Source organism: Cricetulus griseus (assembly GCF_003668045.3).
Source record: "Cricetulus griseus strain 17A/GY chromosome 1 unlocalized genomic scaffold, alternate assembly CriGri-PICRH-1.0 chr1_0, whole genome shotgun sequence".
Lineage (NCBI taxonomy): Eukaryota > Metazoa > Chordata > Mammalia > Rodentia > Cricetidae > Cricetulus > Cricetulus griseus.
In genome coordinates, this window is record NW_023276806.1 from 254995322 (window position 1) to 255021056 (window position 25735).

General features: G+C 46.1%; 1 protein-coding gene across 11 annotated transcripts; it reads right to left on the minus strand.

Annotated features, from left to right (window-relative positions):
- Window positions 1–8288: 8288 nt before the first annotated feature.
- Window positions 8289–25476, minus strand: Treml4 (triggering receptor expressed on myeloid cells like 4). Of its 11 annotated transcripts, none has more exons than XM_035451496.1 (9): window positions 19824–19977; window positions 18658–18748; window positions 16405–16477; window positions 15858–16202; window positions 15072–15122; window positions 13451–13501; window positions 13147–13204; window positions 10535–10667; window positions 8289–9475 (listed from the first exon to the last, which is right to left on the minus strand). In XM_035451496.1, exons 3-9 carry the CDS (start codon window positions 16463–16465, stop codon window positions 9335–9337), a joined length of 840 nt encoding a protein of 279 aa, XP_035307387.1. In that variant the 5' UTR covers window positions 16466–16477; window positions 18658–18748; window positions 19824–19977; the 3' UTR covers window positions 8289–9334. The 11 variants fall into 11 exon arrangements, with proteins under 11 accessions (XP_035307387.1, XP_027250317.1, XP_027250316.1 ...); XM_027394516.2 differs by having other exon boundaries at window positions 16405–16565; XM_027394515.2 differs by having other exon boundaries at window positions 16405–16565; window positions 18658–18942.
- Window positions 25477–25735: the final 259 nt, after the last annotated feature.

Here is a 25735-nt window from a genome sequence, read left to right on the forward strand (position 1 = left end):
CCAGAGGAACAGTCACAGTCACTGGGGGAATCTAGGACCCACACTGACCCCGGGCATGCCACTTAGGTCTACCAGGGAGGGATGTCAGTTTCTAAAAAGTACAGTTGCCTGTTTGGGGAAGTGAGGCGTGTGGCACACAGTGCCCCAGCAGAGCCTATCACAAGAGTGGGAGAGCAAGTGAGGGTGGGAGCTGGCTGGTTCCGCCCTCTTCCTCAGAACTGCTGGCAGGTGTGGCTGTTCCACCCAGTCCTGGGGCCCCTGGGCCTGGCGAAGGCTGACAACCAAAACCTCTGTGATTCTGTACAGAAAACCAGATCTATTGCCTCATCCAAGAAGTCTGGTCCACTCAGGGACCTGGAGGGGAGGCTTCTGGGACATTCCGTACAGACTTTATGGGATCTTCTGGGTCCAGAGGTTCAAGTGCTCTCTGGCAGTCCTTGACACTCCTTCACAAGGAAGGCCATATGTCTGGTGAAGTACATTCCTTCCATCGTGTCACCTTGACCCCGACTCCCAGCTGCTTACATCAGTAGTTCCTGCTCACTGTTGCAAATAGCAACTCACAGACTCACGTGCAGTCTCATTTTTGTCATGGGGAGACATGCAAATTTAGAAACTCCCTCTTACACACATAAGGCCTCTCCCTTTTCCTAGCCACGCTTTTCTCTGACTCTGTCCATCCTTGTGTTCCTCCAGGGAGTCTCTAACTCACCTGCCAGCTCTCTAGAGCCTTCCACTCCTCCCTGACTCCCAGGCTTCTTGAAATACAGTAACCCTTCCCCTCCCCCATCTCCTCTCAGATTACCCTGCCCTCAGAGCTCCTCCCTCCCCTTGTTCTGCTGGCTTAGACACCACCAGAGCAGTGCTAGCCCCTCATTTCCTGTCCTCAGCCATATCTCTCTCCCACAGCCACCGGGCTCTAGATGAAATGACCCAGCATTTGGCCCAAGACTCCACCCTTCCCTCAGTCCCCCAAGAATCACAAGGTTCTGCTGACGTCCAACAGCTGTGCAACCCCATGATTACATGTGTTCCCCCTACTTGTTTAGACCACTGAATAAAAAGTCCTCCAATTCTGCACAGCCATAGTCTTAACATGAACTTGAACTCCCAAATGCCAGACCAAAGGAGTTTTAGCTTTGCTCACTTCAAACTGCTCACATCTTTTGACTCATTCACTCATTCATTCATTAGTTCTTACAAGCTCCTTGCTGTGCGTGGCCCTGGACACTAGAGGCAAAAGAATAAGACACACTTGTCCTGTAAGGGTTCTGATGTGGCATTCAGAGGGGACACTGAGACACGTTATGTTTTGGGGGGAGAATTGTATCCAATGCTGTGAACACAAGGGAGGAGCTGAACCTTCCACAAGGCTGGCTGCCTGACTCACTAATGGCTCTCCTTGCCAATTTCATCAGGCTCTCACCAACTTGACACCCCACCAAGATGACTGTACCTTAAACTGCACTCCCAAGCCGATGAAGGCGACGGCAAGATGGCTCAGCAGGCAGAGGCACTTGTTGATGAGCCTGAGGACCTGAGTTCCATTTTCAGTCACATAGTGCAAGGAAAACCCTTACCGTCACACACACACACACACACACACACACACACACACACACACACACACACACTTTGATGAGGTCAGTCTGAGAGAAGGTTAGCTTTATAAAACTTAATTCACCTGCCACAACGAGATGATGGGACAGACTTAGTAGACTTCCTAGGGGAGGCCTTACCCTCTCCAAGGAGCAGATGAGAGGTGGCAGGGGGTGGGGGTGGGGACGTGGGGGGAGCCGGAGGAGAGGAGGAACTTGGATTGAATTGTAAAAAATATATTATTAAAAAATGTTAAAACTTGAACTAATAAAAAATATTTAAAAAATAAAAATAAAACAAAGTGTTTAAATAGAGAGTAAAAGTGATATAAAGGAATAAAGTCACATAAAGATGGAAAATACATAGGAAGTCTGGATCCTATATAGTACTGTGCTGATTTTGAATATTTTGGTTGCTGAAAAGCAAAGGACAGCTGCTGGGAGACATGGGATTGCAAGAGAGACTGATAAAATATACTTAATTCAATGAACAAAGAGAAAGAATGGCTGCTTATTAAGACCATATAAGTGCAACATCTATTACTGTCTGGTTAAATAAGTTATGTTTTTATTACAATGATGCCATTATTTTTTATTTTCATTGTTTTGAGACAAGATTTTATTTATCCTGGGGCTTAAACTCTCTGTGCTGTCAAAGATGATCTTGTGCTTTAAATAATAAAGATTTTTGCCAGGTGTGGTGGTGCACACATTTAATCTCAGCAAGGGCAATCAGATCTCTGTGCATCTGAGGCCTACCTGGTCTACACAGTGAGACCCAGATGCCAGCCAGGGCTGCATAGTTGGACTCTGTCTCAGTGAATAAATAAACAAATAAATAAATATTCTTCCTAAGTTCAGTTTTTTTTAATTTTTAAAATATTTTTACTTGATATCTATGCATGCTTTGCCTGCCTGTATGTATGTGCACCACACATATGACTAGTGCCTGTGGAGGGTAGAACAGGGTGTTGGATCCCCTGGAACTGGAGTTATAAACAGTTGTGTGCTTCTATGTGGATGCCGGGAACTGAACTCAGGTCCTCTGCTGAGACATCTCTCTAGCCCTCTAGCTTCAGTTTTTATACATACATAGAAATATATATATATATATATATATATATATATATATATATGGAAAAACTGCTCCAATGATGGAGAGTTTGAAATGAAGACAGTCCGTAGTCATCTTTAGCCTTCCTAGCAACCATTTCTTGCCCTCCTCATATGTGACCTATCTTTGTGACATTAGGTAGAACTTTTCGAATGTACAAGCAGATCCTCCTACTCTCCAGCAGTCGACAGTCTAGGAATAAAGTCAGACAGCATCTGTGGCCTAGAGCTGAGGTTTCCACACTTTGCAGTGACCTGCCTTCCTGAGGTGCCTTGATGTGTGGCTTCGTTTGTTATATACTGTAAAACTTCATGGAGGGGCTGGAGAGATGGCTCAGCTGTTGAGAGCACTTACTGTTCTTGCAGAGGACCAGAGTTCGGTGCCCTGCACCCACATAACCACTTACGGCCATCCTTAACCCCAGTTCCAGGAGATCTGGCTTCCTCTTTCTGGCTTCTGAGGGCACGTATATGGTGCACATACACACATAAAAAATAAAAATAAATCTTAAAAAAAAATCTGCATGGGGGGCTGGAGAGATGGCTCAGAGGTTAAGAGCACTGACTGCTCTTCCAGAGGTCCTGAGTTCAATTCCCAGCAACCACATCGTGGCTGACAACCATCTGTTATGAGATCTGGTGCCCTCTTCTGGTGTGCAGATATACATGGAAGCAGAATGCTGTATACATAATAAATAAATAAAATCTTTAAAAAAAATCTGCATGGAAACGCTAACATGTTAAAACATGGAATTTGGGGTAACTTAGTCTGTGCTCCTAGACAAGGGTCACTCTCACTTGGCTCTCAAGTAAATGCTGTCTTAGGCCCTTTGAGGTGAGATCTACAGTGCCCTAAACAGACAAGCAGACAGCAGTATGGTCAGGGATCTGAGGAAAGCTTAAAAAGAGCAGGGGAATTCCATGTCACATGGTTGGTGAGTGCCACAGTCCTTGCTTGCAGCTGGGCCAGCTGAGTCAGCTCCAAGGGTGGGGAGGGCAAAATCTATAAAACAAGTTACTTTAGGATTCAGAAACTGTTACATTTCAACCAAAACAGAGGAGCTTCACAAAATGGCTCAGTTCTGACTAACAGTATCTTCAAGCCTTTCTCCCCACTGAAGACAAGCTGTTTGCCTCACTCACTATTTCCCAGTGCTCTTTCCCAGTAGTCATACCCGGAGTTCAGACTCTCTCCTCCCCAACACACATGGTGACATCTTCCTCCCTCCCCTCCATTAGAGCAGTGGCTTCAGACACGGTGTTCACACTCACCCCTGTGAAGGTGTTGTAAGCTAGGACAGACCTTCTCCTAAGCCACCCAGTGTGTCCAGCACAGAGTGAGACATAGTCACAAGTGAGGTCATGGAGTTATAGGTGGTTATGAGCCATCCAACTTGGGATAACGATCTTAACTACTGAGTCACCTCTCCAGCCCCCATTTTTTATTTACATTTTTTCCCACTTAAAAATTAAGTAAAATTCACTCTCTTCAAAGTAAAGTTCAGAGAACTTTGTATTTCCTACTGTAACTGAATTCACCACTCCCCGCAAACTTCACCATAGCCCCTGATAGCCCCTCAGCCCCTGGCAAACCCTGATGTGGTAGGCTTTTCTCTTATAGTGTTTCCTGTGAGAAGGGAAAGTTATGTAGGGTGGTTTCTGTGTTGGTTTCTTTTGGTGAAATCATATATATGTATACATATATATGATTTTAATGGCTCGTATTCTCCTGTTATCAATGAAACTTTTACTTAACTAAGCTTACAGACTTTCACAGCTGTGTGAGATACAATTCACATAATATAAAATCAACCCTGGGGCTGGAGATGCTTCTCAGTTGTGGAGTGCTTGCCTGGCATGCAGGAAGCCTTGGGTTCAATCCCCAGCACCGCATGAATAGGGTGTGGTGATGCACAGATGCCATCTTGGCACTCAGGAGGAGAGGCATAAATTCAAGACCATCCACAGCTACATAGGATGTTGGAGGCCAGCTTAGGGGACATGAGACTCTGTCTAAGAAAGTAAAATGTACAATCCTGGTATCTTCAGGGACTTCTGACTAGAGGGCTTCCTAGAAGTTCTAGAAGTCTTCTCTAACACAAAGAAGGACCAAAGGGAAAGTAGATACTGTCTAAAGCACTGGGAGTGGCGAGCCAGGCATAATGGCTTAGAAAGTATTATGCCTACCATCCAAGCACTAGGACCTGACTGTGTATCGCCAGTCCCCGTATAAAAGCTGACTGTGGTGTCATGCACTTGTCACTGTAGCAGGGGGTGAGAGTGGAGGCAGGTGGATTCCTGGAGCCAATTGGTTAGCCAATCTAACCATATCAGCGAATTCTAGGTTCAGCAACAGACCCTGTCTTAAAACCAACATGGAGAGCCATTAAGAAGCTTACCCAATGACTTCTGCTGGCCTCACACACACAAGCCCACACACATTGAGCCCATGCCTATGCGAAGACACACACATGTGCATATGCACACGATCACACATCCTGGGGGAAGAACTCCAGAGGATGAAACAGAGAAAACCACAAAGACCTAAGATGACCTTGCCAATGAGGAAATAAAGGGTTTCTGGAGAGATGGCTCAGTGTGTAAGAGCACTGGCTGTTCTTGCTGAGAACCTGGGTTCAAGTACCAGCATCTGCATGGTGGCTCACAATTGTCTGTATCACTTGGTGCCCTCTCCTAGCTTCTACAGACACCCAGCATACAGGTGGTGCACAGGCAGACATGCAGGCAAAACACTCTACACATACAATAAAAGAATATTTAAAAAAGAGGAAATGAAGTGCTTACAATCTGCCAGGAAACGGCACTATCTTCCCCTGACAGAGAAAGGTAAGCCAGATGACATTAGCATCCTCAGAAGACACTAACTACACATGTCTAGGATGACATCCACAGACACTAAAAGATTTTGCAACTGGGAAATCTGGCAGCCTTCAAGGACCCTGAACCCAGTATTAGAGTCATTTTCTTCTTGCATTGCTATAGGGGAGGAATTCAACCCTCTAAGTAGGCCAACAGTATGTAGCACCATTGTGAGACCAAATCCTCCTTTAAAAACAAAAAACAGGGTCTCATTATGTTGCTCTGACTGGCCTGGGACTTGCTATTTAGACCAGGTTGGTGTGGAACTCACAGAGATTCTCCTGCCTCCATCTCCCGAGTGTTGGAATTAAAGGCATGTGTCACCACTCTGGCATCAAACCCATTCTTGGTCTCACCCTTGCTGTCACATACACCACACCATCCCCACCCTGCACCGATAGAGCACCCCTATCCATGACCATCCCTACCCTGCACCTCTAGAGGCCCTGTATCCATGACCATCCCCACCCTGTACCACTGGAGAGCCTGTATCCATGACCATCCCCACCCCGTACCACTGGAGAGCCTGTATCCATGACCATCCCCACCCTGTACCACTGGAGTGCCTGTATCCATAACCATCCCCACCCTGTACCACTGGAGAGCCTGCATCCATGAGGAATCCCCAGAATTTGAGAAGTACCTGTCTCCTCTTCTGTATCAACTGTACCTTGCCTGTGTGGGCCCCAGAGCAGCTCTGCCCTGACACAGAACCACAATCAGACATGAGTGCTCTGTGTCCACCTCAGAGCTTCCAAGCCTGCCCTACTGATGTCACTGGTGTGTATCCAGCTGACGAGGCTGTACACCACCAAGCCCACCAAACCAAAACCCTAAGGTGCTTCTCCAAGGGGCTGTCTCTTGGAACCTATGACAGTTTGGACAAGTGTCTTCTAAAGGCTCATGTGTTAAAGGCTTGGCCACCTGTCTGTGTATACTGAGAAGTGACAGAACTTTCAGGAGGTAGGGCCTACTGTCACCTTGACACAAGTCAGAATCATTTGGGAAGAGGGAATCTCAATTGTGACTATGCCCTCACCAGGTCGGCCGGTGGGCAAACCTGTAGTGCATTTTCTTGATAGATGATTGCTATAGGAGGACCCATCTCTCTTTGAGCAGTGCCACCCCTGGGCAGGTGGTCCTGGATGCTATAAGAAAGCAGCCTGAGCAGGCCTTGGGGAGCAAGCCAGTAAGCAGTGCCTCTCCATGGCCTCTGCTTCAGTTCCCTTCCCTGACTTCCCTCAGTGATGGACTGTACCTGAAGTGAGACAAACCCTTCCCTCCCCCAGTTGCTTCTGGTCATGGTGTTTCATCACAACAATAGAAACCCTTACTAAGACTGCTACTGAGAGGGAGTTAGGTTATTGCTGCCTAGTGTCCTCCGTGTGTGTGTGTGTGTGTGTGTGTGTGTGTGTGTGTGTGTGTGTGTGTTTGTATGTGTGTGGTGTCTGTCTGTCTGCTTTCCATACCTTCTCCTCAACCCCTTTTTTCTTTTTCTTTTTCTTTTTCCTTTTTCGTTTCCTCGTGGTGTCTTGAAACACAGAAAATCTAAATTTGTTTTGGATTTTTTTAGTCATGTCTCTCATGCAGCCTAAGTTGACCTCAAACCCACTGTGTAACTTGATCTTGGTAATCTTGGATTATTCATCCTCCTGCCTCTGCTTCCCTTGGGCTGGGCATTCCAGGTTTGTGCCATCATGCCTATCTTTGGGATTTTAATTCTCTGGTCTTTTTTCCACTCTATGGCTCCTGTCTTCAGTTTCTTACATCTCTACCTCAACACACATATATTTGTTTTGCTTTTAAATATCTTCTTACTTAATCTTTAATTCCTCTTGTGGTTTTGTTTAGCCTAATTGTAAAAAGGAGATGAAAATTTTTTCCCAATAATTCAAGATATTTTCTTGGCTTTTGCTAGTCTCTGATTTGGGTAACTTTAAGATATGCTAAATATGTGTATGCATTTGGGCTTCTCTGGCAAGATTCTCACCTCTATTTGCCCTTGGGTGATCTTAAGGGGTGAGTCCTAAAGAGGAGGAGGAGGAAAAACAAGATGAACAAGACTGTCAAATGCTATAAAGAGAATAACTTGAAAAAATAACTTAGAGAGAAATACATAGAACAACTATTCTACTATAGGAGATGAAAAGTCTTAAAGTCAGAAGTTAAAATGAAAACAATAAGTTTATCCAGCCAGGCATAATGGTGGATAATTCAATCCCAGCTCTGGGGAAGTAGAGGCAGGCATATGGATCTCTGTGGGTTTGAGGCTAGCCTAGCTTGGTCTACATAGACAGTTCTAAGACAGTCAGGGTGATGTATAGACCCTGTCTCAAAAACACACACACACACACACACAAAAAAAAAAAACAGTTTATCTTAAGAGACAAGAAATAACAGAGAATGTTTGTCATTTGATGGGTGTTTGTTTCAGGTTTATTTTATTTTAGAGTATGGGTGCTTTACCTGAACGTATGTCTGTGTATAACATATTGCAGTGCCAGAGGAGGCAAACAGGGCATTGAGTCTACTGGAACTGCTGTCCTCTTCCGGTTACTTCTCCTCTCTAATTTTTAACATACATATTCTAATTTAATTTTAATTGTTACTTATTTATGTATTTCATTGAAAATAGATTCTTCTCTCATACAATATATCCTGACCACAGTTTCCCTCCCTCCCTCCCCTCCTCCCAGCCCCTCCCACACATCTCCCATCAAAAAATAGCAAGCCTCCAAGAGATAACAACCAGACATGACAAAACAAGATGCAATAATGCAAAACAAGAGCCCTCAGACCAAAGCTGAACAAGGCACCCAAACAGGAGGGAAACGTGCTGTCTTCATGGTCTCCTTTTCATGGTTGCAAGGCTAGCATTCAGCTTGCTGTCCATAGTGGATGTCCATGATGAATGTCTGGTGTCCAGGCATACTGGATGTCACCTGCTCTGAACATCACTCTGGCATGTGACATTTTTTGTTCCCTAAAGGACATCCCCACACACACACACACCCACATATGCACACAGTCAATAATCGTGTTTGTACAACCAGACTTTCTCTGTGAAGATGAAATGAATGACCTCGCTTGATAAATCAACACAACACTGACCCCTGGTGGTCAGCTCCTGTGTATAGCTGGGTGAATGGACTGTTTAGGGTGGTTTTTGTCCTGTTAAAGCCAGTTTTTTTCTTTAACTTTTTGACTTCCTCTGTTTGTAGTCTGCAGATCACAGCCTTTCTTGGTTCCCCATTTTATCATTTAAGTCATTTTTTTCTTTCATTTTTAAGGAATCTGGAGCAAGAGGAGAGGAAGCTCAGAGGAAATGGTGTTACTGTGTTCCACTCTGATGCAGTCCAAGAGACTGAACTTAAGCACAAGTGGACATACACAGTGCTTGTGAGTAGCTCACTCCAGAAACAGAGCCTGTGAGACATATGTTCTAATGGAGGCAGGAGAGAGAACGAGAAAGTCCTGAAAGAAAAGGCAGAGGTGTAGGGTTCTGGGAGATACTTGAGCTGGTGCTGGGGTGCTGTGAGAGGGTCTGACCCCAATGCAGATTAACTTCCCATGGGTGGTCAGCTTGGGGGAGCTATGGGCTGTGGGGGTGTGGGTCTTAGGGTGCTGGGTGCCAGAGTGACAGTCACCACTGGTGATTTGAGGGGGAGGCCTGGCACTTGTCTGCCATGGGCTGCTTGGGGGCTTCAGTAGGGTTGTAGTACTCAGTGGTTGGGCAGCTCTGGTCACTGCATAGGGCTGGGAGAATAAGCATTCTTCTCACATCCTGAGAGATAGCCAAATGTGCCCAAGGACTCGGAGATGTCAGGAAGGCTGGCATATTCCGTAACCTCCAGCTTCACTGTCTCAGCTGTGTACTCCTGTCTCTGAGGAAGAAAGGTGAAGGGGAAATTCACAACCGAAGCCTTTCTACATTGCCTTCTCCTGCCTCAGGACTGCTATCTGGAACCTTCTTCCTTCCTCTTCCTCCCCAGCCCTTCCTTCAGGCATCTTCTGCTTGTCTCTGACCCAGAAGAGAGATTTCCAACAAGGGCCCTGGGGCACTCTCCTCCTGGGAGGCCGCTTTCTAAGGAATGGTCAGGGAGTCCAAGCAATGGCACTTCCATCCATCTCCCCAGGATGGGACAGTTGTGACCCCAGCTCTACTGCCCCTGTAATGTACATTACACTGGTATGTATGTGGGGGTGTGTGCATGCGTGTATGAGTGTGGCATGTGTGTACCTGTGCATGTGTGTACCTGTGCATGTCTGTGTGTACGTGTGCATGTGTGTGGTGTTTGAGCTCACTGAGCTCTGAATGTGAGGCTTTCCTGTGCCCCATTCAGAATGAACTAGGTTTGTTTCAGAGTGTCTTCCAAGGCCTCTAGTCTGGGGACAGGTGGGGCCTAGCCCTTCTAACCTTGTGGCAGGGAGGGAAGGGAACAGCAAAAACAGGCCAGGAGTGAAAACATTGTGCTCCTGGGAGCAGCTGAAGGGTGACATCTCCGGAAGCCACTATTGTGATATGAAGGGCAGGGGCAGAGAGGCCATGGGAAGCTGATGGGTGGAGGGAAAGCTCTACTGGGAACCAGTGGCTGCTTCAACTTCCCTGACTGTTTTTTTGTGGGGTGTTGTGAGTTTGATGGTATCTGTCTTCTGTTTGTTTGTTTTCGGAAGCCCAACCTGAGGGTTCAGACACTGCTCTGCTTGGGACTCTATTGGAAACTCCAACTGATGCCTGCATGGGGCTTCCTTAGTTTCAATGGATGTTTTAAGTGATCAGTTTCATGATGGTTTGCTCTCTCTACTACTATTTGGTGTTTAATCCTTTACTTTGGCTTGCTATGTAATTAATAAACACATTCATTCAAAACTGAAAACATGATTATTCTAGATCACTCACTGGATCTTATAGAGCACCCTCACCCCAAGCCAGGTCAACTTACTTGGCAGCACCTCCCGCAAAGGACCACACAGAAAACTGACAGCATCAGGCCCTTGAACAGGAGGAGTCCATACTGCACGAAGACCAGAATTCTCGGGGAGATGCAGCCAGGAGAGGAAGGAGAACTTTGGTTTCTGGAGGCAGGGAGCAGAAAGAGGAGCCTGGGTCGGGACATCGCTTGCTTCTAAGTGGCCCCCAGCTGGGAGTTTATGTGCACAAATGCCCACCCTGAACTCTGGAGGGACAATGGACACGAGTGGGGATGAGAGCCGTGGGGTCTCTGAGCCTGAGAGGAAACCCACTTGTAATAAACCCAGCTGGAAGGGTAAAAACTCTGGCTTGGTATCTGAACAGCTGAGGGAAGGACCCTCCTCCCTGGAGGGTCAACCAGAGAGCCATCAAGCCAGCCCAGAAGCAGGGGCTGCTGCAGTCACAAAGACAGGTCTGCTGGGAGGAGGTGTCCAGAGCTCTACAGGCCAGTGAGGAGGTCACAGAGAGCCACTTATGAAGGGGACCTGAGTTGTTATTCCTTAATGGCTCTCTCTGGTCCAGAACTGTGCAGTCTCTGGAGCTCATCTTTTGGGTTGTGAAATTTTGGCTGATCCTTAAGAGGCTCTGAAACAGGGTGGGGGGGGGTGTTGCTCTGCCCTCTCATAGATGGGAGGAGTCTGTGCCACCACGGACTATACTCAGGGTTCAGGAGCCCACAACAGTCCCAACTGGAAACACTTCCCTGTACCTGGCCACATTGCTCATTATCAAGATGTGAGGTGGTGATCCTTGGTGATTTTAACTTATTGGCAGGAGTGAACACATACATTTGCCTTTCAGATTTTCTCTTCCACTAATTGCCTTTCTTGTCTGACATTTTCCACTGGGATTGCCATCTTTTTCTTTGAGAACCATAAACCACACTGCTGTGTTTGTCTTCAGCTTTTTAAAATTAATTTTCTCAGTCTGCTATCTGCGTGTGAACATTTCCCACAATGCTGTTTGTTGAGTAGAATTCCCCCTCCTTGAACACACCCTCCCCATGATGTGTGTTTTTAAAGTTTTCTGAAAAAAAATCAAACAAACATATAAAACCATCTCCTCCTCACTCAGTCATCTGCTTTTCATTTATTTATTTATTTATTTATTTATTTATTTATTTATTTATTTGTCAGGGTCTTCCTATTGAGTAGCCCTAACTGTCCTGAAACTCACTATGTAGACGGCTGACTTCAAACTCATAGAGATCCACTTGCCTCTGACTCCTGGGTGCTGGGATTAAAGGAGTGTGCCACCATGTCCAGCCTCATTGCTTTTTAAAAAATTAACTTGAGTTTCTTTTTACTAGTTATGCAGTTTGAATCTATCTGGAAATCAGATTGTGTATAGTAATGGAAGTTGGAGTTCATTCTTAAATTATGTAACTAGTCTTCCAAATAATGGGACCTTGCCCCAAGTGTTTTGGAGGTGTCACTTTATGTTACAGTCTGTCCCTGAATTTACACAGATCTGCTGCATGCCTCCAGCCTTGTCCCCTGTTCCACTCATCCCTCCTTTTTTTTTTTTTTTTAAGATAGTGTTTAAGATAGTAGCTCAGACTGGCTTCAAACTCTTTCTATAGACCAGGATGACCTTTAACTCCGGATCCCCTGGCCTCCACCTGCCAATATGGGGATTACAGACATGTGTGGCCACAGCAGACTCCTCATACTTCCTGAGCCTTTAATGCACTATTCTCAGAGGTAACACTTTTTAAATTTATCTTTATTTTACATTTGGTACGAATGTTTTGCCTGCACATATGTATGTACCATGTGCATGCCCACAGAGGCCAGAAGAGGGTGTCAGATCCCAAGAATTGGAGATACAGGCATTGTAAGCCTGTTGTGGAGATTGGGAATTGAACCCAGGCATGATCTTTGTTGATCTTGTATCTGACAACCTTGCCTAGCTCAACAGTTGATTGATTCTGGGAGTTTTCTTATTTTGAGTTTTGTTGTTGATTGTTGGATTTGGGGAAGTAGTTGGGTTTTTTCTAATTCTGTTTGTTGCTGTTTTTTAGAGCTAGCTGTTTGTGTAGCCCTGGCCTTGCAAGGGTCTCTTTCTTAGCCTAGAGCTCACTGGTTGGTGAGACTAGCTGGCCATCGAGCCCCTGAGATCTGCCTGTCTCTGCTTCCCAACACTGATTACAGACACATGCTGCCATACCCAGCTTTTATGTGGGTGCCAGGGACCCAAACTCTGGTAGTTATCCTTGCATAGCAGAACACTTTCTTTAATCATTGAGCCATCTTTCTAGCTCTGAATGAGTCTGTGATCTGAGACCCTTCCTTTTCCTACAATCCGGTGAAATTTATATGTCTATTCTTTCTTCAAACATTTCTTTCCACTCTTCCTCACAGGGTTTCTGGTTCATTCTGACCCTCCCTGTCTCTTCTACAGCTCTTCCAGTGCTCGGGACCTGCCACCCAGCCCCCATCCTTCTTTCCCCACCTCCCTGTCTGCACTAGGGATATCCTCTGCAGAACTCGGTGTCCAGACATCCTAGAATGGCCCCGGGGCTCCCTGGTTCCTTGACTATATGATCTCCCAGGACCCTCCCTCTAAAGACACCTGACTCACCTGTGCTCAGAGCCATTGATGAAAGAGCCAGTGGTTTCCTCTGGAGAAGTGGTCAGAACTAAGAAAGACACAAAGATGGTGGTTGCTCAGATGACCAGTACAGAGGCCAATACTGGGTCCCAAGAACCATGAGAGGAAGTAGAGAAGGGTTTCAGATGGAACCCCACCTCACAGCTCCTAAAATCTTTAGCTTATACTTAAATTTTTTACACATATAATGGCATCATCCCTAAAGGCCAGCCTCCCCTAACCTCACCACCCCCCAGTTGCCTGGCTACCCCCTCTTTCCTCTTGGCAAGCCTACCTGTGCTTGTTGGGAGCCAGGTGGCCATCTTTGGAGGAAGAGTGGATGAGGCTAGAGGGAAAACGAGAAGACAGCTATGCATGAAAGGGAGAATGGGGTCTAGGCCCTAACCTGGGAAAGATGTGGGAGGCTCAGGGTAACTGGGCCTAACATCTTTAACTTCAAACAGTTACATATTTATTGGCTGTTGAGATAGCCTGAAGACCTGAGTTTGAACCTTTGAACCCACAGTGGAAGGAGAGAGGCCACCCCAAAAGTTATCCCCTGACCTCCACACGTGCACCACGGCCCATGCATTCATACACATGACAACAAGAATAATAATAACTTTTAAAGGGGCTTTTACACATCATTCTATGTCACTTGCTGTTTCAATGCTTGTATATATTGTGTGACACTCAAACCAAAGTCAACCTGTGTACTCAATATTTATGATTTATTCATGGTAAAGACATTAAAATCCTTTTCACAAACTCTTAAGAATGTTTGGGGCTGGAGAGATGGCTCATAGGTTAAGAGCACTGGCTGCTCTTCCAGAGGACTGGGGTTTGATTCCGAGCACCTACAGGGTGACTCACAACCATCTGTAACTCCAGTTCCAGGAGATACAACACCTTCTTCTGACTACATAAGAACCAGGCATGTACAAGTTGCACATATATACATGCAGGCAAAACATGCATACACATAAACTAAGTAAACATTCTAAAGTTTTAATAAAAAATAGTATGTTACTGTCGTCTATGATCTCTCCACTGTGCAACACAAGATTGGAATTTTCCCCTTCATATTTCTCTTTAGCCCAGCACGTATCACTCGTTTCTCGCTTCTCTCAGCTTGTGGTACCCACCCATCAATTTCCAATGTCTATTAAATCAGCATTTGATTGTTGTTGTTTGGTGGTTTTTGAGATAGGGTTCCACAAAGTAGCTCTGACTTGCCTAGAACTCCCTGTATAGACCAGGCTGGCCTCAAATTCACAGAGATCCACCTGCCTCTGCCTCCTGAGTGCTGGGATTAAAGAAGTGGGCCACCACTTTTTTTTTTTTTAAGTCAGAGTTTCATGTAGCCCAGGCTGACCTTCAGCTTACTGCATAGCTCAAGATGGTGACCTTGTGATCCTCCTGCCTCCACCTCTCAAGAGCTGGGATCACAGGTTTGGTAGGACACAGTACTTGCAGCTGTTTTCACAACAGCTGTACTAGTCTACACTCCCACGGGCCAGAGGGTTACCTTTCTCCACGTCTTCCCCGTACCTGTTACCTTTGCTCTTTTCAGGAGGAGTGATTCTTACTGGAGTGAGATGGTCTATCTCACTGTGGTTTTCATTCACATGTCCCTAGTAGTCAGTGATGCTGAGAACTTCCCTGGCCGTTTGTATGTTGTGCTTCGGTTTGGTGTTTAAACCTGCTTAGGTTGAACCAGGGATCTTTATGCCTGAATCAAATGTGGTGTGGGTGGCACTGGACCAGATAGCACACATCATCTCTCTCTATCCGAAGCCCTGGAGGGCAGCTTCCTCATTGTCAAGTCCCCAGGGGATCTACCCGAGGGGAAGGCCCCACTGAATCTCAGGCTCCCGTGTTCCCTGACCAATCATCTTTGCTCCTCGAAAACCTACCCATCTTTGTTTGGAGCCAGATGCTGGTCGATGGAGGAAGAGTGGACAGGACTGTAACAGAAAGAGAGAGGATGACTGAGTGCGGTCCTGAAGGGCGAATCCAGTCTAACCCCAAAACAGTGACGGGATATAGGGGAGCCCAGAGCAGGTCCTGGGGGGAGGGGTCCCTCGGGTCAGCAGTGATCTGTACTGGTGCCTGTGTGAGACGGCTCGGCCACTGACAACACAGCTACTCCTGCAGAGGAGCTTAGTTTGGGTCCCAGCACTCACACTGGGTGGTTCACAGCCACTTGTGACTCTAGCCCCAAGGGATTCTGGCCTCCATGGCCACAAGCATACATGTGCCAGTAAAGACATTCCAATTTTTTTTTTTTTTTTTTTTTTTTGAGACAGAATCTCACTATGTAGCTCTGGCTGGCCAGGAACTTGCTCTGTAGACCAGGCTGATGGTAACTCACAAAGATCCACCTGCCTCTGCCTCTCTCTCTGCCCCTCTGCCTCTCTGCCTCTCTGCCTCTCTGCCTCTGCCTCTGCCTCCCAAATGAGGTTAAAGTTGCACCATACCAGGCTAAAATAAGTAAGAGTCGGGAGAGACTCCAGGTTCCTGCTCCATGAGACTTAGACACTTTTTCTCGGTTCCTGAGTCAGTAATGACAGAGATAGGAAGCTGTCCGAGGGGACAGAGCACCACGCTCTCCCCAGTCAGAGCAGATGTCAGGATTGGGGGTGACAGAGACAAGGGATAAACAATAGATATTTTCACTTGGTCCCTAGGAGCGGCCTCACCTGGAGACACCACCAGGCTGATGTTTCTGAGAATGTTGATCACGTTGCGGGAAGGGTTAAATGACCCGCACCAGTAGACTGCCGAGTCCTTCTCCGTGAGCGGAGTGATGGTGACGCTGAAGAAGCCAGCTTCGGGATCGTCCCAGATGGCGTGTTGTGATTCCTTGATGGCTTTCCGAGGCTCAGAGGTTGTGACCACTCGGTTACATCTATTAGGAGATGTCTGCCGACACCAGGATTTCGGCACATAAGGCCCTGCCTCGGGTTTGTACTGGCACCTCACGGAGAAGTTCTGTCCCACCACTTGGTGAAGTTCCTCAGATACAACTGTCGACCCCCAGGTACCTGGACAACAAACCCTCAGGTCAGAGCCCCAGCTGTATACAGTTGTTTACAGGGCTGGGAAAGCTGAAGGGTGATGACATCTAGCACCCAGGCTCAGAGCACGGCCCTGAAGCCACCCCTGATCACAGGGTCAGCCTGATCCCTGCCTGACCCTTGTCCTTTCTTTCCACTTCTCAACCCCTTGTGTCCCCAACCATCTCACCTGAGGCCAGGAGGGGCAGCAGCACAGGGGCCAGTAGCAGCTGTGAACACCTCCAGGCCATAACCCCTAAATTCTGTCAGTGGAGGAGAGGAGAAGAAGGGAGGCTTTGGATGGGGTAGGCAGGAGTCTCCCTGTTTCTCAGCATCTGTGAGCTGCAAGACCTGAGGAAGAACAGGGGCTTTGATTGGGGAAGTGGTTGGCCTGGGTAGGCGGGCTCTGGAGACCTGTGAGAGGAACAGCAGCCAGGCCTGGATGGGGGAGCCCCACTGTAGGGTCCATCTCTAGTCTTCACACCTCAGCTCTGCCTCTGCTCCTTGCCTTCCTTTTGCTCACCCTGTCCCCATCTCAGACTCTCAATACCATCTACCATTCATACTCCATTACTGCTATAAAAAAACTAAAGACAAAACCATATGAAGTAAGAGGGCTGTTCCTCTTTTCTTTTTCCCTGAGAAAGGTCAAAGGCCCCTAGAGGCGTGTCAAGAGTCTTGGTGTACTCATTCACCCCAAGATAAGTCAGGGGCCTCACTCCCAGGCAACAAAGTATTTTTATCCTGGAAGATTTGTGGGGCCCCCAGAGTCCAATGCCACGCTATAAGGATAGTCCCTGGAAAAGTGGGGGTGGGGGCTACTAGGCAGTAAAAGAGTGTTCTGAGGAAGGGTTATCAGAAGGGAAGTCAGGGGCGATCGAACACTTAGGGGTGAGAAAGGAAGCAGGGAAATTCATGACCATGTCAACTGGTGTTTGCTGAAGGGACACATGAGCGAGTAAAAACATGGAAAATCATCACGTTCAAAAGTCTCACATGCAAAAATGTGTGGAGGAAATGGTGACCTATGCTGGAACACTTAGCAATAAAATAAATTGATATTAGACTTTATATTGAAAACATAAAATAGCCACAAGTCCACACTGGTGAAGGAAGATGGCAGAGTAATTAAACACGTGGGAGAGAGCAGTGCCTCCTGTGTGCAAGGATCCCACGATGGGGGACTGAAGGCCGGTGTCCCCATAGTCATGTGATGAAACTTAACTCCAGAAGAGGCAGGGCCTTTGAGGAGTTGACAGGGTCACATGGGCTCCATGCTCATGAATGACATTGGTGCACTTGTAAAATAGAGCAAGGGAGACTCTGCCCTCAGCCCTGCTATGGTTTGCACATGGCATACTTTCTCGTAAAGGTGGGAGGGTCAGAAGCTCAGTCTCCAGGTAGTTAGGAGCCTTTAAGGGGCCCGGCATGGGGGTCCTTAGGACAAGTGAAGCATGCCCTGGACAGTACTCATGGGGTCCCAGTCCTCCCCCCTCTTTCTCTCCCTCCCTCCCTGCCCTCTCCCTCCCTCCCTCTCTCTGGCTCTTGTTGGGTGACATGATTATAACAGACTCCTAACCTTTGATGCCATCTAATTTGAGGTCTTCATAGAGCTCATGCCTTTGAGTCTTCAGATGTGTTTGTTAAATAAGCCTCTTTTCTTTAAAAAGTAACCACCTCAGGTAATTTATTATAGTCACAGAAAATCAACACATGTGCCATCTTCTAAGCCTCCAGAAATTTATTACAAAATAGCCAGTCTGAGATATTTACATGCATGCTCTTCACTAAAGGAGAAGGGACATAATACCTGCTGCCTATGTATTAGCTGCCCATCAACGTGGTAAGCCACCCATTAAGCCACAACAGTCTCAAGCAATTTCCTCACACACATGTGCATGTCGGTATTTCAAATACCCTGGATGTTTCTCAGTCTCATGTGGCCATGACAGGCAGAGGTAGGAGAATCTGTGTGAGTTCCAGGACATTCTGGTACCGTCAAACACATGTGCAAAACTTGGACCTGGAGTAAAATGAGTGGGAACAAAAGCACCCCTTGTGTCTGGAGTCTGGAACCAGAGCTGTGCTGACAGTTTGCTAATTGGGAAATGCGCTGGTTTCATTTCTGTTTCCATGCTAGAGTACCCTGACAAAGGGCAAATTGGGGGAGGAAGGGTTTATTTTGCTGACATTTCTAAGTTACAGTCTATCACTGGGGAAGTCAAGGCAGGTCCTCAAGCCTTGAGTTACATCACATCCATAGGCAAGAGCATCATTGCTTGCCTGTGTTTTGCTCTTTCTCTGTTTTTTTTTTTTTTTTTGCTGTTGTTGTTGTTTTGTTTCGTTTTGTTTTATCCCATTAGGAAACCTCTTCCTAGGGAATGGTGCCACCCACAGCGGACTAAGTTTTCCTACATCAAGAAAGAGCTAAGGCAATACTCACAGGCCAACTTGATCCAAGTACTTCCCCAAGTGAGGCTGTCCTCTCTGAGTTCAGGCCATTTTGAGTTGATAGTTAAGGACAACTGTCAAGACTGAGAGACGGATGGAGGAGTCGGGAGTCAGCAGCAACCAATCAGGAAAGGCGTATGCATGCCACATCTAGGAAACTTAGCTCTCATTGGTAAGCCCTCAGTACCAGCTGGGACCTCACGGGCCATCAGAACACCCATTTTCTTGCTAGTCTTTTTTACTGTGTTCCACTCCCTAGGAATCTCCTATGCAGCAGCTGAGGGATGGAGATGGCATAGCAAAGAATTAAAAAAGCCAGCCGCCCTCTTGTCTTCCTGAGAGACCAAGATTGAGAAGTTTGGGGGAGGAACTTCAATTTGTTTATTGATTTGCAATGCTGGAAATCAAACCCAGAGCTTTGCACATGCTGGGCAATGAAGGACTATCACTAAGCTACATCCCCAGCCTAAAGCTTTAGTCATAAAATCAGTCTTCCTTCCCTACCCTAATTACTGAGCCGAAGTCAATATTGGAATCACTTTTTTATTTCTTTCAAAGTTGACACACAGGAGACTGAAGCAGTTAACAGAGTACTTGCTCCTCTTACAGAGGACTGGAGTTTGATTTCCAACACCCATGTGAGGTGGCTAACAATTCCAGTTTCAGGGGGATCTGACACCCTCTTTTGGCCTCCTCAGACATCTACATACACACACACACACACACACACACACACACACACACACACACACACAGTCTTTTTTTTCCAGTCACCGCACAAAATATTTAGGAAAATGAAATTTTTTCTTCATGATATAACATTGAAATTCATCATTATACATTGGTCAGTATCCATAGAATGTGTGACACCAAAAGTAGACCCTAGAGAAGTCACCCTCTCCTGTGAGTGATGTCTGTGTGAGCTCCTCCAGTGTAGCAAATACACTGTTCTGAGGGACAGGGTGCTGTGATGGGAAGAACTTGGGGAGAGGCTGGGAGCTTCTTTTCACTTCTGTGATAAAATGTGCAGACGAAAGCAATTTAAGTAGGAAGCATAGATTCAGGCTCAGAGTTTGAGAATACAACCCAGGGAAGTGGGGTGTCAAGGCAGCTTGAAGCCACAGACAGGAAGCTGAGGGCAACTAGTGTTCAGCTCACTTTCTCCATTGTCCACAGGTCATCAGCCTGGTACCGACTCCTTCGATCTTCATTCCTCCCTCTCTGCAACTAGGTTCCAGAGTTCAGTTCAGTGTATATCTGTGGGTGTCTGCCTCTGCTTCCATCAGCCACTGGATGAGGGCTCTAGGATGGCGTAAAAGAGATGGCTCAGAGGTTAAGAGCACCGACTGCTCTTCCAGAGGTCCTGAGTTCAATTCCCAACCATCCTTTATGAGATCTGGTGCCCTCTTCTGATGTGCAGATATTTTATTTTTTAAAGACTTTATTTATTATGTATACAGTCTTCTGCCTGCATGCCAGCAGAGGGCACCAGATCTCATTCAAGGTGGTTGTGAGCCAACATGTGGTTTCTGGGAATTGAACTCAGGACCTCTGGAAGAACAGTCAGTGTTCTTAACCTCTGAGCCATCTCTCCAGCCCTTTAATCTAATTTTAAAATGTGTATTCCTACGTGTATTAGTCACTGTTCTATTGCTATGAGAGACACCACGATTAAGGCAACTCTTAGAAAGGAAAATATCTAATTAGGGGTGTTAAGATTTTCTCGTCTAGTCTCAGTCCCGATGGACCGGTTGGTTTCTCTCCAACTAATCAGATCCCCAAAGCTGCTATGAATAATCACTCTGAAACTTAATATCTATTTATAATTGTTTGGCCATTGGCTTGAGCTTCTTACTGGATAGTTCTCTCTTACTTATTAACCCATAACCATTAATCTGTGTATCTTCACATGGCCTTATCTTACCAGAGAATGCCTGGCGGTCGTCCTACCTTCCTGACAGCTACATGGTATCTGTCCTTTTTCTTATCCCTGCCCCTTTGTTCGGAATTCCCCCCTAGCTAAATCCTGCCTATTCTTGGGATGAAACAGGTTTATTCATCAACCAATAAAAGCAACACCTAGTCGCAGCATCCAGAAGGACCTCCCATATCATGGGGGCTTGCTTAGAGTTTCAGGGGCTTAGTCTGTTATCATTGCAGTGGAGAATGGCAGCAGGGAGCATGGAGGCAGGAAGTGTTATGAATACGACATGAGGTAGGACCTTTGGTAGATCCCATGCAGGTGAGGAACAAATGGTGGGTGAGAGACAGAGACCTGCAGACAAAACTTATGTAGAAAGTTTATTGGGGGAAGGGAGAGAGAGAAAAAATAGAGAGGAGAGAGAGAGAGAGAGAGAGAGAGAGAGAGAGAGAGAGAGAGAGAGAGAGAGAAAGCTGCTTCCTCAGAGAAACAGCAGAAAGAGAGAGTGGAAGTGGGCAGAGGTTTCTCTTTGTAGCTTTGGAGCCTATGCTGGCACTCGCTCTGGAGACCAGGCTGACCTCGAACTCACAGAGATCTGACTGCCTCTGCCTCCCAAGTGCTGGGATTAAAGGCTTGCACTACCAATGCCCAGTCCAGAGCTTGTCTTTTAAAGGGACCTTTGCACCTATATACAGAGCCATGCACAGAGGTGACACACTCTGCCAGGTCCCAAAGGGGCAGGGCTAGGTTTGCCTGAATTATTACAGGCAGGCATGGTGCTGGAGAAATAGTTAATCCTGAGAGAGAGAGAGAGAGAGAGAGAGAGAGATAGGAGAGAGAGAGATAGGAGAGAGAGAGAGAGAGAGAGGAGAGAGAGAGAGAGAGAGTACTCTGGGCCTGATGTGGGCTTTTAGAACCTCAAAGCCCACTCCCAGTGACATATATCCTCCAACAAGGCCACTCCCTCCTCAAATGGTGTCATTTCCTGATGACTAAGCATTCAAATATACAAGCCAATGGGTATTCAGAGTACCATATTCCACTATAGGTTTGTAGCCATATCATAAGTGGAAATGCTTTCAGTCCAATAGTCTATCACAGTCTCAGTACTGCTTAAAAGTCTAAAATTCAATGTCTTTTCTGAGCCTCATGGCAATCTCTTAACTGTAAAATCAAAATAAAAAAAAGCTGATCACACAGTTCCAACATACAACAGCACAGGGTGTTCATTACCATTCAGAAAGGGAGGAAAGGGAGCATAGAAAGGAACTATTGAACCAAATTATCAGCTAGGAAAACTCCAAACTCCGCATCTCTACGTATGATGTCAAAACAGTTTTTAGATCTCCAACTCTTTCCAGCTTTGTTGACTGCAACACACTTCTCTTTCTGTTCCACTCCCTGTTAGCAGTTCTTCTTGGCAGGTATCCCACAACTCTGGCATCTCTAACATCTTGGGGTCTCCAATACAACCCAGTCTTCCATCTTCACAGCTTTCCTTCCCCAGCCCTCCATGCAGGGACAGCCCTGACACACACTGGGCTCAGCAGTTTTCCTTAGCCATGGAGGGAGACTCCATAACCCCTTTCTTGTATCCTCGACTCTAAAGCCAGAGCCATGCGGCTGAAATTGCTAAACTCTTCTGCTTGATGTGGCTGGAACATGGTCCCCATCATTTAATTGCATCCGCATCACCTTCATTGCTTAAGCTTTTCTTTAATTACTCTCACGAGTTGGAAGCTTACCTGGGTAGGTTCTATCCTGAGGTCATTACTCTTTAAACCTTTGTTTTGTTGTTTTTGATATAGGGGTTTCTCTGTGTATCGCTGGCTGTCCTGGAACTGGCTCTGTAGGCCAGGATGGGATCAAACTCAGAGGTCCACCTAACTCTGGCTCCTGAGTGCTAAGATCAAAGCATGTACAACCACACCTGGATTTCTTTAAACTTTCATCTCCTTGAGCACTAAACTTAGCTCAATTACATTTCCTGGTGCTCCTTTTTTCTTTGTATTTCTCTTTGTCCAGCTTGTTCCTTTTCATTATAGATCTGCACAAACATGACCACTAATAAACACAACAGAGTCAATACTAGGTGTCTTGAAATCTCTTCTGTCATTAGTCCAAAGCTCTTCAATTTAGCCTCAGGCAGATTTTTAGAACAAGGGCCAAAAGCAGCCACATTCTTTGCCAAAACCTCACAAGAGAGGTCTCCAGGCCACATACTAACATTCTTCCCATCTGAAACTTTTCAAGCTGGACCCCCATGGTTCCAGTTGCCCTAGCACTGTTTTCCACACTCCTACTAGAATGCCCCATTAATTCCCGTTTAAAGCATCCAACTGCTTGTCTAGTCTAAAGTCTTCCACATTCTTCCAGCAAACAAACATCATGGTCAGGCCTGTTCAATAGTACCCACTCCCTGGTGACACATCAATTAACACGGACAAGTTAATCCTTCACAGACATTCTTAGGACCTAACCTTAATCTAGACAATCCCTCCTAGATATGCCTGGAGACTTGTCTTCTAGGGGATTTTATATTCTGTCAATTTGACAATTGACACTCACTATCATAGGAAGGATATGGGAACTCTATATGTTTTCTCCTTGATTTTGCTGTAAACTTGAAACTGAATAAAAATGGATTTTTAAAAAATTATCAGAAGAGGGACAGGTTATGTTGTATAGGTTTTACCAGTCCATAGCAGGGTAGGCCTGGCTACCAGGAGGGGAATGGAGACAAGGTTTTGAGGAGGATTCTCTGTGAGCCATACTTGGCTACTCTACAAGGCCCAAATGTCTTACACTTTCATGGTCTCCACTGATGACTCATAAGGCTCTTTCTACCCAGCCCTCCTTAGAGCTGTCCTCAGGGGTGACAGGAACCAAGGAAGACTCAGATTGTCCCCAATACAGAGCATATGGTATGCTGCTAATGCATGAAGAAAGGTATGCTCACAGCTCTTAGCAGGAAGGCTACTGTTTCTCAGACTCCCTGTACTTTGGACTCCTTGGACAACTGTGACACTTGTTCAGGGAAAGAATAGATGGACTTTAGAAATTACCAGTTCAATGCAGGGAATGGTGGTGCACATCTTTAATGCCAGCCTCACTAGACAGAAGCAGATGAGTTCCAATTTGGCCAGGACTACATAATAGACCCTATCTCAAAACAAACAAAATCAAAAAAAGGAACTGACTGGCCCAGAGATCCCAGGCTTGAGTCAAGCCTCCCCACTCTGAAGGAGAGCCTGATGGCCCACCCTTGGGTCTTCCTAACCAAGGGAAGCCCACTAAGAACATAGATTAGTGCATGGATTTTAAAAGACTTTGTATTTTAAAAGAAACTGGCTATTTTAAAGAGACTGAATTTTTAAGTGTTTGAATTTTTTAAAATTGTGGGACTTTGAAAATTTGAAATGTTTATATTGTGTTGTTGATATTAATGTGTGATCTTTCAAAGAACAAGAAAGGAAAAGTTATGTCTTAACAGTGATGTTTGTGTGTCAAGTTGACAAGGGGCCAATTGTGTTAGCTAGTTTTATGTCAGCTTGACACGAGCTAGAGTTACTTGGGGAACCTCAGTATAGAAAATGCTTCCATCAGATCCAGCTGTAGGGAATTTTCTTAACCAGTGATTCATGGGGGAGGGCCCAGCCCACTGTGGGTGGTGCCATCTTGGGACTGGTGGTCCTGGGTTCTATAAGAAGGTGGGCTGAGTAGTCCATGAGGAGCAAGTCAGTAAGCAGCATCCTTCCATGGCCTCTCCATCAGCTCCTGCCTCCCGGTTCCTGCTCTGTTTGAGTTTCTGTCCTGGCTTCCTTCAATGATGAACTACAATGTGGAAGTAAAAGCCAAATAAAACTTTTCCTCGACAACTTGCTTTTTGATAATGGTGTTTCAATGTAGCAATAGTGACCTTATCTAGATAATGACCAACAGCAACTTGGGGAGGAAAGGATTTATTTTGTCTTATACTTACAGGTAACTGTCCATCACTGAAAGAAGTCATGCAGGAAGTCAAGGTAGGAACCTGGAGGCAGGAGCTGATGCAGAGGCCTTGGAGGGGTGGTGATTACTGGCTTGCTCACCAAGGCATGCTAAGCCTGCTTTCTTATAGAACCCAGGACTAGGGATGGCGCCTTCTACAATGGACTGGACTCTTTCACATCAATCATTAATCAGGAAAATGCCTCCACAGGCTTGCATATCAGCCAATCAGATGGAGGCATTTTCTCAGTTGAGGGTCTCTCTTCCAGATGAGCTTGTATCAAATTGTGAGACAGTTAACCGGGACAGCTGTGCTCATGCACCTTTTCTCCTGCTTTCTGCAGATGTCTGTCTCTCCTCTAGAATTCCCACCCTAGCTCGAATTTGCTACAGTGCTACATAACACCTCTCACTGCCAGACAGCTTCACATAATCTAGGCTCCTCTTTGTATTTGTCCCCACATCTGCCATCCCCTACCTGAAAGGGTAAAAAAAAATCCTCATAATCCATGGAGGAAAATGACCTCTCCTATGGGCCAAGACTCTCTCCCAAGTTCATTACCAGAAGACTATACTGACTAGGAGAGGAATGCTCACGGGATCCTAAAAGGTGAAAGATGAATGCTCCACTCCATCCTCCAGATGAAGGTGGACAGGGAATAGCCAAGGCCAATAGCTTATAACAATAAGTCTTTCCACCAAGCAGCCCGAGCCCTGCTGCCCTGTTAAGGTCCCAAGGAACATTCAGAGACTTCTATTAGGTACAAATGCTGCTTGGCCAATGACTGGGATTTCTCATCTGCTAGCTCAGTCTGAAGTATTAACCATAAAGACTTATCTTATTGGACTCTAGCTGCTGGCGTCTTCTCTTGCCAGGATCACATGACAGCTCCAGAGCAGAGAGCAGGAGGAAGAGAAAAAGGGATGACTTCCTTCTTGCCCTTGTTTATAAATGAGTCTGTCTGCTATGTCACTTCCTGCTGGCATCACAAAACTTTTTACTACATTTCCCAGAATCCTCCTTGACTCCTAGTCCTGCCTAACCTGCTTCTTCATTGGCCAACAGTACTTTATTCAACAACCAATAAGATAAACATATACACAGAAGGACCTCCCCCATCAACAGCTGTTCAACATAGTGCAGCATCACCCCTAAAAG